Source organism: Orcinus orca, chromosome 14 (assembly GCF_937001465.1).
Source record: "Orcinus orca chromosome 14, mOrcOrc1.1, whole genome shotgun sequence".
Classification (NCBI taxonomy): domain Eukaryota; kingdom Metazoa; phylum Chordata; class Mammalia; order Artiodactyla; family Delphinidae; genus Orcinus; species Orcinus orca.
This window is the reverse complement of record NC_064572.1, coordinates 40,101,749-40,114,173: the sequence shown is the minus strand read 5'-3', so window position 1 is coordinate 40,114,173 and position 12,425 is coordinate 40,101,749. Positions and strand designations below refer to the sequence as shown.

The following is a 12,425-nucleotide window of genomic DNA, read 5'->3' as shown; positions in this document are numbered from 1 at the left end:
TCTTTTTAATAAGAGCTTAAATAAACTCTGAAATCAATGGATCTTAGAATGTAGGCACTCTTAGGAAGCAAATTTTGTGCCTTTTAAATTGAGCTTTATACAATCCCGCGGTTCTGCAGAAGTGGCACCTTGATGAGTCTCCCTAAACCCATTCCCTGAGTGAGATGCAGGGGTATGAGTGGGTGGACTTGAGGGTTCTGAACAAACAACTTCAGGTGGGGCTCTGGTCGTTCCCCACCGGGTGCTGTCAGCCCCTCCCATCTCCTGCCGACCCAGCCCAGGGTGGAGATGCCCCAAGCCCACCTTCCCCTCTCCAGACAGACTTGGGGATACAGGGCTCAAGCTGACACTGTCCTTGGCCGCATCCGGCCAACCTGTCTTCCTCCCTTCCTCTCTGAGCACCAGTGGGGGCTTGATCTGTTTGGGGACATGGGCCACTCTTGCTGGGTGTCTTCAGCCTCGTCTAACCTTCCAGCCCTTCCCTATTGGAGTCTTGGGCTCATCTCCCCTCTTCTCAATGTGTTTCCTCATCCCTCCTGAAGGATTTAGTGTTTCTAATGGGGACGTAAAGGGCGGGTCCCCAATAAAGACCATTTAAAGGTCCACAGGCTGTGGAGGCAGAGTCAGCATCTCTGGCCGCAGCATCCATCGCTTTCCTGGTGACCCACTCCGTCGGTGTGTGAGCCCGGCTCAGGTCCCAGGTTTCCCCACCCCATCCCCACTCCAGGGCTGAAGACAAGGACCCTGTGTGGACGCTGGAGTGAGCCCGAGTGGCATCTCGGCCTCCACAGTGCCTGGCACAGGGCGTGGTCTAGGAAACAGTGCTGTGTGAAGGCTGCGTTCCCCTCCCCACCCCACAAGGTTTTGTAAACTGACTGAAACGGCCTCTGCTTTGTGCAGACTTCTTGGGAGTTAGATGTTTCTGTGGCCTGATTTTCTGCATCTGCAAAACCAAGAGGCAGGTCCTGGTCTGCAGGGACCCCAGATGCTGTTCTCCTGGCCACCCGTGCCCACCCCCGACGTGGCCCCTCCTCCCCTCAGCTCCACGGGATTGGCTTTCAGTCTGCTGCCTCCGCGGTGCCTGGGGCAGCTGTCCCTCCATCATCAGAACTTCTGAAGAGCCCTCAGTCACCCTCCACCCATCTCCATTTCCCTCTAGGGCCATGGGTCTCGCCCAGGCCCGTGCACCTGCTGTGCCTCGTCCCTGAAGCGCTGGCTCTGTGGGAGGAGCAGAGGGACATCCAGGGATGGGGACCCCAGCGTTAATGTCTCAAACTCAGATGCCCGCGGGCTCCGCAGGGAAACACACGAGCTGTAACTGATGGCAGAGCACGTGCCCTGGGCAAAGGGCAGAGCCACCCCGCGTCTCAGACTGTCACCATGGAGCCTCCCCTGGGGCTGGTGGGGTCTCATCTTCAGATGTCTGGAGTTCTAAATAAATTGTCCTGAGTTTTTAAATGTCGGCAACTAAGCAACGTACAGCTAGCTGTCTTGACTGGTGGGTGCTGGCGGCTACTCTCAGTGAGCAATTCGCATGTGCCTGGTAACATTCTGGGCCTTTCTGCACAGTTAAGTCACCATTACTGTCATCACACCTCACAAGTTGGGAAACAAATGCCCAGAAAGAGTAAGTCATCTGCAAAGATCACGATTTAATAAGTGGTATTTGAACGCTGGCAGCCTGGGTTGAGCTCCCACAAACAAACCTGGGGCTTCACCCCTCTCTATGCAGGTTTCTGAGTCCTAACAGCTGTTCGAATGAGCAGCAGCTTCTACGTGCGTGGTGAGGACACACTATCATGTTCAAGTCTCACGACAGACCTGATGTGCATATTAACATCCTTATGTTATGGGTCAGGAAGCTGAGTTCAGAGAGCATGACTTTCCCAAGATCTCTCAGCCTCCGTGGGGACCGCTATGACCAACACTCAGGTCTGTCTGGCTCCAAAGTCCCGGCTCCTTCCACGCAGCTTGGTTTCTCTCTGAATCCCCAGTGTCCAGCCTCGGGCCAGGCTCAACAGGCCCATCGGGGCTCCTGAGGGTGCTGGACAGGACTCCCGGGCAGGCTCCTGCGAGGGGCTCAGTCCAGGGTGGCCAGGGTGGGCCTGGGTCTGAGCAGCGCCCTGGAGAGGCTCACTGCTCTCGGTCCCGCTCTCTTTTCTGCGGCGAGAGGCACTGCCAGATTCCCCTGTGCACCATCTCACTGCCCAGAGCATAGTTGATGGCGTTGACCGTGGGCACAGCCTTGGCAATGAGAGCGGGCACCTGTTGTGACAGAAAAGTCCAGGAGAGAAGTTTCAGAGCCTCTGCTCCTCTCTCTGGCCCCAACTGGTGACTGCAGTCCCCCGTGCTCGCCCCGACATCCCCCCAGCCGCCAAGCATCTGTCCTTATCTTGATTCTGCAACCTCTAAGCCTTCTCTGACTATGACATATGTAGGTGGTTGATGCATGGAATCACAATCCTCTGGGCACCAATCTCAGCCCCTGGTCCCAGAGGGTACGTGTCACCATCTGGCTGGCTGTCCCTGTCATCTCACATAGGCCTAGGCCATGTCGAGCAGCGGCCCTGCGTCACCAGGGGACAAGCTAATACCCAGTGAGTTATGAATGTTCAAAGGAAAAGAGAAAGAGAGAGCTTATCCTGGAGGCCATAAAGCCAGAAAGAGAGATGGGGTGAAACAGAGGCACAAAGATGGAGAGAGCTTTGGGTACTGGCGGAGTCTGTACCATTTGCAGCTTGGGGGAGATGGAGGTCACATCCGCAACGGCTGCGTACAGATATAGGAGAGCGTAGGGGCCCCAGCCGAGCAGCAGCGTCCTGGCTGGCAGAACGGTGTTCACCTGGGGAGACATGGGTAAAGGAGGGAGGCATCGATTTGCTCTAGGCGGTCGGCAGCCCCGTGAGGTCCAGGAACCAGGTCAGCACTCGGCAGGGCTGTGGGAAGATGCTGAACCTGTGGGGGAACCTGGGACCAGATGAATCTCTCTTCTGTTTAAGATGCCTGACCCTAGGCCTCTCGTTCAAGCTTACTTGACCTCAGCTGCCTTGTCTGTAAAGTGGCCTGATAATGCCTGACTTGCCGGGACTGGCGTGGATAATGAGCTTCCTTCCTGGTCTGTGTTCTGAGAAACCAGGGGCTCTGTGAGTGTGAATGTGTGCGTAAGGGTCCTCAAGCTGCGCTACCCTCACAACTCAGCCCCAGAACCAGCTGGCCATCAGTAGCTGCAGCCAGCTTGCAGGTCCACCAGTCCTGGGTTCAAAGGGGCCGCTTTCCGCCGTGTGAGATAGAATCAAGCAGCAGGCGATGTGGTACCACCTGTGGCCACAGGAGGGCGCACGACTTGCGCTCTAATTTCAGGGTGGAACTTGCTAAATTCCAGCTCCCCACATACATTCAGAGGTTAAAATCCTGACACTAAAAATCAGTGCCTATTTTCTTATTGACCATGTCGCCTTTTAACAAAGAAGGTGACTTAAGCTCGCAGGCGTGGTCCCTGGGACAACGCGTGGCGACCTCTGCTGATGTTACTGAAACGGATGGTTTAAAGTCAACACGGAAAAATCCGTGTGGCAGCCTTGTCTCCTGGCCGATTGAACCTCCAATAAAATGTGGCGACTTTGAGCACCCAGGCAGGGCTAGGGGAGGGCAGAGTGCGGAGGACAACCGTGGAGGCGGTGATGAGCGGGAAAGCACCGGCACAGCCCTCGCCCTCCTTCTGTGACCAGGGGAACCTGGGTCCACAGCTAAAATCGATTTGTACAGTGCTTTTCCAATTCAAAGAAAAAAAATGTGGCAGATTGTGGCAGAGAGTGTTTCTTTTATGCACTACGATTGCCCACTTGAGTGGTGGAGTCCCAGACCTGGGTTTGATCCAACTCTGATATTACTAATTGCATGGCTTTTGAGTTGTTTAGCTAATAACCCCTTTCAGCCTCAAATTTCTAATCTGTGACCTAGGGACAGTAAAACCTTCCTTCCTCGGGGAGTGGGTGCAAAAATGAAATGACATAATGCACATGAAGTAACATTAGTACCTGGGTTTTTTGGTTTGTTTTGTTTCTGAGTTTTTGGTACTTCTTATGACTCATCTGCTAGAGACTGTTCAGTTGATAAAGTTAAAGGAAAATCGTGGCAAGAGAATATTAATGCAGAAATTGAGAAATGACCAGGAGGGCTTATTTTGATGCATTGTTTTTCTTGGACAAATGTGCTTTCAGGTGTGGTTTTATGTTGTGGGTAACAGCCTGTGCCTGTGATTCAATGAAACATCTTGAAGCAATTTACAAGTAGCATTTAAAATGCATGTAATTTTGTGCCAACCCTCACATTCTTGGGAAGGAGCAAGTGTAACAGCAAGGATGGTGTCCGGTAGGGCACCCTGGCTCTCAGAGTTACGGGGTCTGGGTAAGTCTGAGCAGTTCTGATACTTCCTCCCAGGTCTTGGTGATCCCCAGCAATGGGGAAGGTGTGTTTCTGCCCTAACACCCCATATGCTCAATGTACGAAAGCTGGATTTCTTTCCTGATCGTTGAAAACACAGAGAACCCCTGGTTGTTGTCACATCATTCATGTTCCCTGGTGTCCCTGAGAGGGACAGAGAGATTTCTCCTGCTCTAGGTGTTGATCCTTACCGGAGGACGGCCAGTCTTCCCGAGTTTCTGCTCCATGAGCCGATAGGATATGACTGTGATGAAGAGGGGCAGGAGGAAGTTGAAAAAGGCCATGGTGAAGAGGAAGCTGGTGAAGTTTCTGCAGACAGAGGGGATGGAGGAGTCAAGATTGCCTCTCTGAGACGATCAGCTACCCTAGAAAGCCCACCAGATTTTGCTCTAGACAGTCAGGTGCACGGAACTGCTCCCATCAGATGTGTTTTCAGAGTGTGGGTGCTCCCAAGTCCCAGCTGAACTCCCCTCGGAACCAGAGAGCTACTAGGTCCCCCTGGAACCTGCCTTTAGGAGCCAGGGAGCTGGAATGAAGGATAGTCCTCCTTTAACTTGCTGTTGGGCGGTTCATGTGCTCAGCCCTGCGCTCTGTATGTGCCCCAAGCATAGAGAACGGGACACTTTAGTTTGGGAAAAGTGTTTCCCAAATGGAGATGTCAGTGGACCATGAGAAAGGCTCATCCAAGGAGTGTTCTTGGCATAGGGATTTGGAAGGACCCTGTGGATGAGACTGGACGTTGTATCACTGAAGAAATCATTGAAGGGACCAGAGAAGAGCCTGGGGTCCAAGGTAGTGGTCACGGGGAGGCAAGAGAGCTGCCCAGAAGCAGGTGGGAGTTACAGGGAGGTAGGCTGCCATTTCATGAAGGGGAGCCCATGTCACCTGGGTGCTGTCCACTAAGGAGGAGTGGGAAGGAGGGCTGCCAGAAGGACTGGACACCAGCTGCGGAAATACCTGCAGGGAATGCCCTGAAGGGCATTAGACAAGACCCAGGGTTCTCCAGTGGGTTTGACCAGGGAAACGGTCATCAATGCAGGTGCTTTATGAGTAAACATGAATAAACATGTAAAGCAGATGAATGCAATGTGGCTCTAGTGGAAGCAAGAGGGGGGCTGAAGCCCATGTGGTCCCTCCCCAAGGCAGCCCCTAGAGGGAGCTCCGGACTCCCCAGAGCCAGGTCGACCTGGCAGTATACTAGACGTGTGGCCCACAAAGGTAGGCTCCATCATGCATTTATTCTTGTCTCTCCAGGGCTTGGCTCACAGCAGACGCTCAAGGAATTCCGAGAACTGAACTCTATGCCAAGGAGGTCCCTTCCAATGCAAAGACCTTAACATTCTTTGACGCTATCGAACCAAGGATATGACTCCCTGTAGAAGTTGGTAAGTCAGAGCTGGGACATCTGACTGTACTGAAGGTGGAAAAGGGGTCCTGGAGCTCAGTGAATGTTATAACCAACACAGGCCAGTAGCTCCCCAGATAGGACCCCTTCTGTGGCCCAAATCTGTACCCCAGTTTGCATAACATTCCCATCACTTGGCCAGTCTTTGGAATGGGCTTTCCTTAGTGGGTATCATGACTAGGGAGTTGAGATTGTCTGGCAAAAGCTGACATGTCCCCATTTGGATTTTCAGCTGACACTGCTGTCCTATAGACTCAAAGCCAAGACTCCCATGGAAAGGAGCCTCGAAGCCGCTCCCCTCACCTCACCTGTCCCTCCTGGAATAGTCCAGGGTGCAGCATGTCCCCAGCGGCTCACGGTCATAGTGTCCCCAGCCCAGGAGGGGCAGTGTTGCCCAGAAGGCAGAAGACAGCCACACAAAGAAAACCAAGGAGACGGCCGTGTTCCAATCCAGTCGGCTGCCTGCATGGGACACAGGAGGAGGGTGGTTGAGAAGAGGAGATAGCTTGGCAGAGTGAAAAATAATGGACTCTATGGTCATGCAGAATGTCCCTAACTGCTGGCTCCAATGCTTAATAGCGTAGTGCCTTGGGCAATTAAGAGTTTCTCTGAGCCTCAGTTTTCTCCTTCACAAAGTGGGAATGATACTCCCTGCTTCAGAAGATTGTTATGAAGAATAAAAGAGATAATTTTTATTATAACACCCCCCCCTTCCCTCTTCCCTGTTTTCGTGCTGCTCGCCTGTGCCCTCCAGCACGGGAAGGGCTTTGATCCAGAGGCCCATGTGACAGGGATTAACTGCTCTATATTAAGGCCGAGAGAAGGTGTGCATTCACGTGTGCACATGTGAGAGTGCGTGTGTGTGTGTGTGTGTGTGCACGCATGCATGATGGTCTGAGGGAGCTTTGGGGACAGGGATGTGGTAGAAGTGGTGGGAGAGGCGCTCCAAGGTCAGATGGGGTGGGAGGGGCTCAGATAGGAGTTAGGATAAGAACAAAGCCTTTTTTTTTTTTTTTTGGCCTGGACAGAGGCATGTGAATTTGTGGAGGGCAGGGGGCCATGTGTGTCTGTGGCCAGGGCAGATCTGCGATTCCAAAGGGGAAGTGCTCAGGTCTTGAGGTCATGCTAGCTATGGACCCCAGAGTAGCCTCTGTGCCAAGCAAATCCACAGCTCCAGGACTCAGAGCCCAGGAGACAAAGGGAGAGACTCCCTCTGGAGGCATCCAGGCCATGCCCAATCCCAGCTCTGCCCCTATACCTGTGTGACTCGGGGCAATCTACTCAACTTCTCTGAGCCTCTGCTTCCCAGTCTGCAAGCTGGGGGTTTGCTGTGAGTGGTAACTGAGCCACGGCCCCCCAGATACATGTTTATGTATCTCTGTGGTGAGTGTTATTCTAAATGGTCTATGGGTGAACATGTTTTTTTACTTTAATGTGTATTATAATTATAAGGACACTAAAGTTGTGATTTCACAGATATTTTTTGGAATGAGACTAAAGCAGGTGTTTAAATTTTTTAAAACGGGTCACTTTTAAGAAAAAAAATAACACAGCAGGTGGTACACTGATATGGATAATTATGAAGGTGGAATTTGACAATACAGCTTGAAAAATCTGGAGCTAGACTCATTTTCATGAAGCCTTCGCATGACAGAGGCTCCATGGAAGTGTGGGGTGTGAAGGCACATGCCCAGTTTTACACACACACACACACACACACACACATACACACACACACACGCCTCCTCTCTGCCTCCCAACAGTGCCTGTTTTCAAGGGTATTTTCTGTATCCAGGATCTCATTTGATTTTCAAAATAAAACTGTGAGGTAGGTTATAAAAATCATCCTGCAGAGGAGGAGACTAAGTTCACAGAGGACCTCTGACTTGCCTGAGGCTGTAGTGGGGGCACAGGCAGCCTTCCCAGCATGTGCCTCAACACCTCTCCTGCACTCTCCCCACCCCTCCTTTCCTGAGTGCCCACACCCCACGCTCAGGGTCACCTACACCCACCCACAGTTCCCTGAACTGGGAAACACTGAGCAGACCTTCTCCCTGATCACCCTCAGTAGGTGGATGTCCCTCCACTGTGGGAACCCGAAGACATACGGGTGCAGTAGTGGTGATAGCGCCCCCAGGCGATGGCTGCACTGCTGCAGATGCTGGCCAACGCGGTTGCAAAGCCCTGGAAGCCGTGAACCTGGCATCCTTCTGAGCCATAGGGCCAGCGCCTGTGGGAGACACGGGGCACCAGTGATCCCTCCCCCCGTCCCTGTCTTCCTCCCTCACCTGCTCAGCAGCAGCTTGGAAGGCACTTCTAACTCCTTAGAAAAGGGCTTTAGTATCTGTTTTTCCTATGAGGAAACTGGGGCCTTAGAGATGGAGCCGCTGTGGTGAAGGGGTGGAGCCTGATGCCGACTCTCCAGGCTCAGGGTCCTTCACGGCACCTCTGTTGGACCGAAGGGTCTCCCTGGTGATCAGATGCCTGCATCACAGGAAATGAAACAACCTGGTTGGGAGGAGAGCTTGTGCCTGAGGCTCAGAGGGGAAAAGGTACTGAGCCAATGTCACACAGCAGATGAAGACAAAGACAGAGGGTAAATCCCAGGCCACCCAACTCCCAGCCTCATGGGCCAAGCAAGGTGGAAGCTTCAGTTGTCCCTCCCCAGTCCTGGGAAGCGGTAGGAGGAGAACAAGGCAAGGAATCCTCACTGATTCAGACCCTACAGACTGGTCAGCTCTGAGTGTTCATAGGAGGGCAGCGGTGGGGTGGGGGTGGGGCTCTAGCTTTCACAGGAATGTTCCGTCTGCTTAAGAAAACAATCCAGTAAACACCTTCTGAGGCCACTTTGGAAGACCCTGGTTTGCACATAAGGTCTTAGACACGTGTCAAAATCCTGTTTGCTTTCACAAACACTTATTTATGGCTTCCTAGGTGCCAAGCATTGTTTTACGTTATTTACAAATAATAAGTCAATACTTCCAACAACCATATGGGTTAGGTAATAATATGCAATTTACAGGAGAAGCCGAGAGATAGAAATAATGAAGTCAGGATTCCAACCTAGGCAGCCTGGTTGCAGAGCCCATGCTCTTAATCCCCGCAGTCAGCCAGCTCTGATGGTCAGGTCCGAGCAACTCCTGCGTTCCAGAAATCGGCTGGGGTTCTACAGGGATAGTCTGGAATTCGGATTTAACCTAGTTCAGTCTGCCCACCCTCTCCCCTATCGTCTTCTACAGGTAGGCAGAATGTCTCTGGCTTGCTGCCCAGTGCCCAGAGGTCGGGCCCCAGAGCCCAGGGACTGCGGAGGGGGCAGGTACCGGAGGAGGCTGGACGTGGCTGCCATGAGGGCATTCAGGCTAATCCCACTGTCCGACAGCGCCAAGCTCAGCACCAGCAGGTGGCTGGGAGTCCGCAGCTCCGGGTTCTTGCAGAAACAGAGGATGGTCAGGCTATTGAGGCTGAGGCCGGAGAGAGCTGAAAGGAAGGGGAGAGCTGGCACCGGGGCTGCAGAGGCCCTCCTGGGCTCAGAATGAGGGGCCATGGGGTGGCTGGGGCCTCAGCAGCCTCCCCGAAACCCTCAGCATCCATCTCAGTACAGCTCACCAAGCCCCTACACAGTGGGCTGGCCCTCAGGTACCGAAAGCCACGAGCTGTACACCCTGCCCTCTACCAACGCACGGTCTGATGGGAAGACAGACAAGGAAGAAGTCCGCTAAAGTGCAGCACGGTGTGTGCCGGAATAATTACAGTCATGGGCAGCCACTGAGCCCTTATCACGTGCCCGGCAGGGTGTTGCGCACTTTACTTGGGTCCTCCCTCCCAGTCAGTCTTCACCTGGACACTGTCCTCCCCACTTACTGCAGAGAGGCCGAGGCTCAGAGATGCTGGCCAGCTTGCCCTAAGTATGCAGCTAGGAAGTGGCGGAGCTGGGACTGGAAATCAGGTTTTTCCAATTCCAGAATGCCTTCTCCAAGGGCTCTGGAAAAACGTCAGGGAGAGCACTGGCTAAGGGGTGGCAACGTAGAACTGGGAGCTTCCCAGGACACCAGGCAGTGAGGTGAGCTTGAAGGGAGTGGTCTCCAGTGGTAGACAGACTTGACCTTGAACTTCAGTTTTATCACTCATTTGCCGCCCCTTATGCTCCCTGCACCTGGGCTTCTCCCGTCTAAAGAGGAATGGGGAAGGATCCTGCATTCAAACTGTGAGCGTCCACTAGGAGAACAAGGAGTGGAAGAGCATTCTAAAAAGAGGGAACAGCACGTGCAAAACCATCAAGCTGTAAACTTTCAAGGCATGTTTGAAGACCTAGAGAGATGCTAGACCGTAGGGTTCCCAGTGGAGAGGAAAAGGGGCTTCGGCCACCAGGCGATGACATCCAGGGTCTCTGGGACCAGGCTGGTGGCTGCGGCTCCCTCTCCACTGTCAGTTCTTTTTGGGTGAGAAAATGTGTTGATTATTTCTCTGGACCTGCTTTGAACAAGGACTGCAGCCCCCATCAACCTAGTCTTGGGCTGTGGCCCAACTCCAGCACCTGCCGGCCCAGCTCTGGCCTCAGTGAGCATCTTAGGGGCTCTGGATTGAACCTGGTACCTCATGGACCCAGGTCACCCCTAGAGCAGGAGACCTTAGGGCCAAGGGAATGGAGATGGTGCAAGTAATGTGGGGCTGGAGAGGAAGGGAATGAATGAACTGAAAACCCTGGGTGTCTATCTAGGCCAGCACTTTATGCCCTGATCCCATCTAACCTTTACCGCCACCCACTTGGCACGTCAGGGCACCAAGGGCCAGAGAGCTCAAGTGTCTTGGTTTCAGTGACACAGACAGCAAGTGGCAGAGCTGTCTGCCTCCAGAGCCTACCAGGGGCCTGATCTTATATGAGATTCTTAGCAGGACTTCCAGGGAGCGGATTCAACTTTCTCTTGGCTGCAGAGACATGAAAAGCCCTGGTTCTTGGTCATGCCCTGCGCAGACGTCCCCTTCTCAAAGTTCCTCCCTCCCTGAGCCTGACCAGCTTCTCTCTCTTGGCTTCCCAGCCTGCGTGCTGCATCCCGCAGGTGCAGCCATCGGAAGACCCCATGGGTCTGGGCACAGAGGAGTAGGGTTTGGGGACCTCTCCTTGCCAGCTTTGCAGCTGCGGTCTGGGTTCTGGGACCCAGCTGAGTTCCTGCTCCACCCCGGCTCCTGCCTGGCTCACCTTCCACCAGCAGCACCGTTCCCACTGCCAGGACCTCCAGCTCGCCGAAGCCGGTGGGCAGGGTCCCGGACTCTGCCATTCTCTCTGCCTTTCTCCCCGCTGACCCAGCTCTTCTCTGGCTCCCCCAGCCCAGGCGCCTCTGTTATAAAGGGCCATTCCACGTGCTGGCACATGCAGGTTATTATGCTAGACATTGAGCTCCTTTTTGCTGCCTTCCCTGGCCCCTCCAAATCGTCCTCTTGGCTCGGGCAGAAGGAACCCATTGACCAGTTAGACAGTGCCGCCTTTGTGAAGCCAGCACGGAGTCCTGCCTCATTCATTTCGGCTCCATCGGATTAAGGACCTGGAATCCAAATGGTGTATGGCTGAAAGCTAAATTAGAAGAGAGTTGCATAACGCAGGGAGGGATGGGGGCAGAAGTGGGGATATGAGCTGCAGCTGAGCCTGAGAGCGGGTCAGGAGCCAGGCCCTTCCATGTTTTCAGGTGCTGACAAGCCTAGCACCTGTGTGCATGTGTGTGCACGTATGTGTGTGTGTCCACCTGCTCATGTGTGTGTTCTCACAAGCGATGGGGAAAGAATGCTGGTTGGGAAGTCATTTGCTGTCATAGAAAGAGCTCCAACTGGGACTAGAGACTGGTTCTGGTTCTGCATTAACCATTAACTAGCTATGTCCCTGGGGCGGGACCACTCGGGTCATCTCAGTTGCCTCTTTTGCAAAGTAAGCATCTTTGCCCCTGGCCTGTGTGAGTCTTGGTCAGAAGAATACATGTTGGATATAGCCTTTGGGGCTGCATTTCCTGTCTCCCATAGAGCACTTAAGTTATGCAAGCACAAGATCTCCCAAGGCACTGGATTGGGACAGAGGGGCTTCTGTCTTCTTGTAAGTGGCCCATGACCCACTAAGAGTGGTGCCTTCTATAAATGAGGGACTGCTACAAGTTACACACTGGCTTATAGTGACAGTTACGTCAAGAAACACTATTCCTGGGAATTCTCTGGAGGTCCAGTGGTTAGGATTCTTCGCTTTCACTGCCAAGACCTAGGTTCAATCCCTGGTCGGGGAACTAAGATCCGACCAGCTGCACAGCACAGCTAAAAAAAAAAGTAAGAAAAAAAGAAAAGAAAAAAAAAAAAAACCACTAATTCAGAACAACTTAATTCATTTTCAGGTAAAGAAACCAAGGCTCAGAGTGCTACCATTACTGAACACAAGCTCATGTGCCCGATGCAGTGAGGCTAAACAAACGTAAACATCAGTTTGAAGCAGAGAAAGGTTTATCGCAGGCCATGCAAGGAGAAGGAGTGGCTCGTGCCCCCAAAAACGCAAACTCCCTGAAGGGTTTCAGCAAAGCATTTTTAAAGGCAAGGTGAGGGAGGG

At 53.1% G+C, this 12,425-nt stretch overlaps 1 protein-coding gene across 3 annotated transcripts; it reads right to left on the bottom strand.

The window, feature by feature from the left end:
• Positions 1-1,642: 1,642 nt before the first annotated feature.
• On the bottom strand, positions 1,643-11,155 carry RGR (retinal G protein coupled receptor). Of its 3 annotated transcripts, none has more exons than XM_004273014.1 (7): positions 11,046-11,155; positions 9,169-9,325; positions 7,957-8,078; positions 6,157-6,310; positions 4,635-4,752; positions 2,729-2,842; positions 1,643-2,265 (listed from the first exon to the last, which is right to left on the bottom strand). In XM_004273014.1, the coding sequence occupies exons 1-7, from the start codon at positions 11,122-11,124 to the stop codon at positions 2,134-2,136; spliced, it is 876 nt and encodes a 291-aa protein (XP_004273062.1). In that variant the 5' UTR covers positions 11,125-11,155; the 3' UTR covers positions 1,643-2,133. The 3 variants fall into 3 exon arrangements, with proteins under 3 accessions (XP_004273062.1, XP_033290074.1, XP_004273063.1); XM_033434183.2 differs by having other exon boundaries at positions 7,957-8,093; positions 9,172-9,325; positions 11,046-11,124; XM_004273015.2 differs by lacking the exon at positions 2,729-2,842 and having other exon boundaries at positions 11,046-11,127.
• Between the last annotated feature and the right edge of the window lie 1,270 nt (positions 11,156-12,425).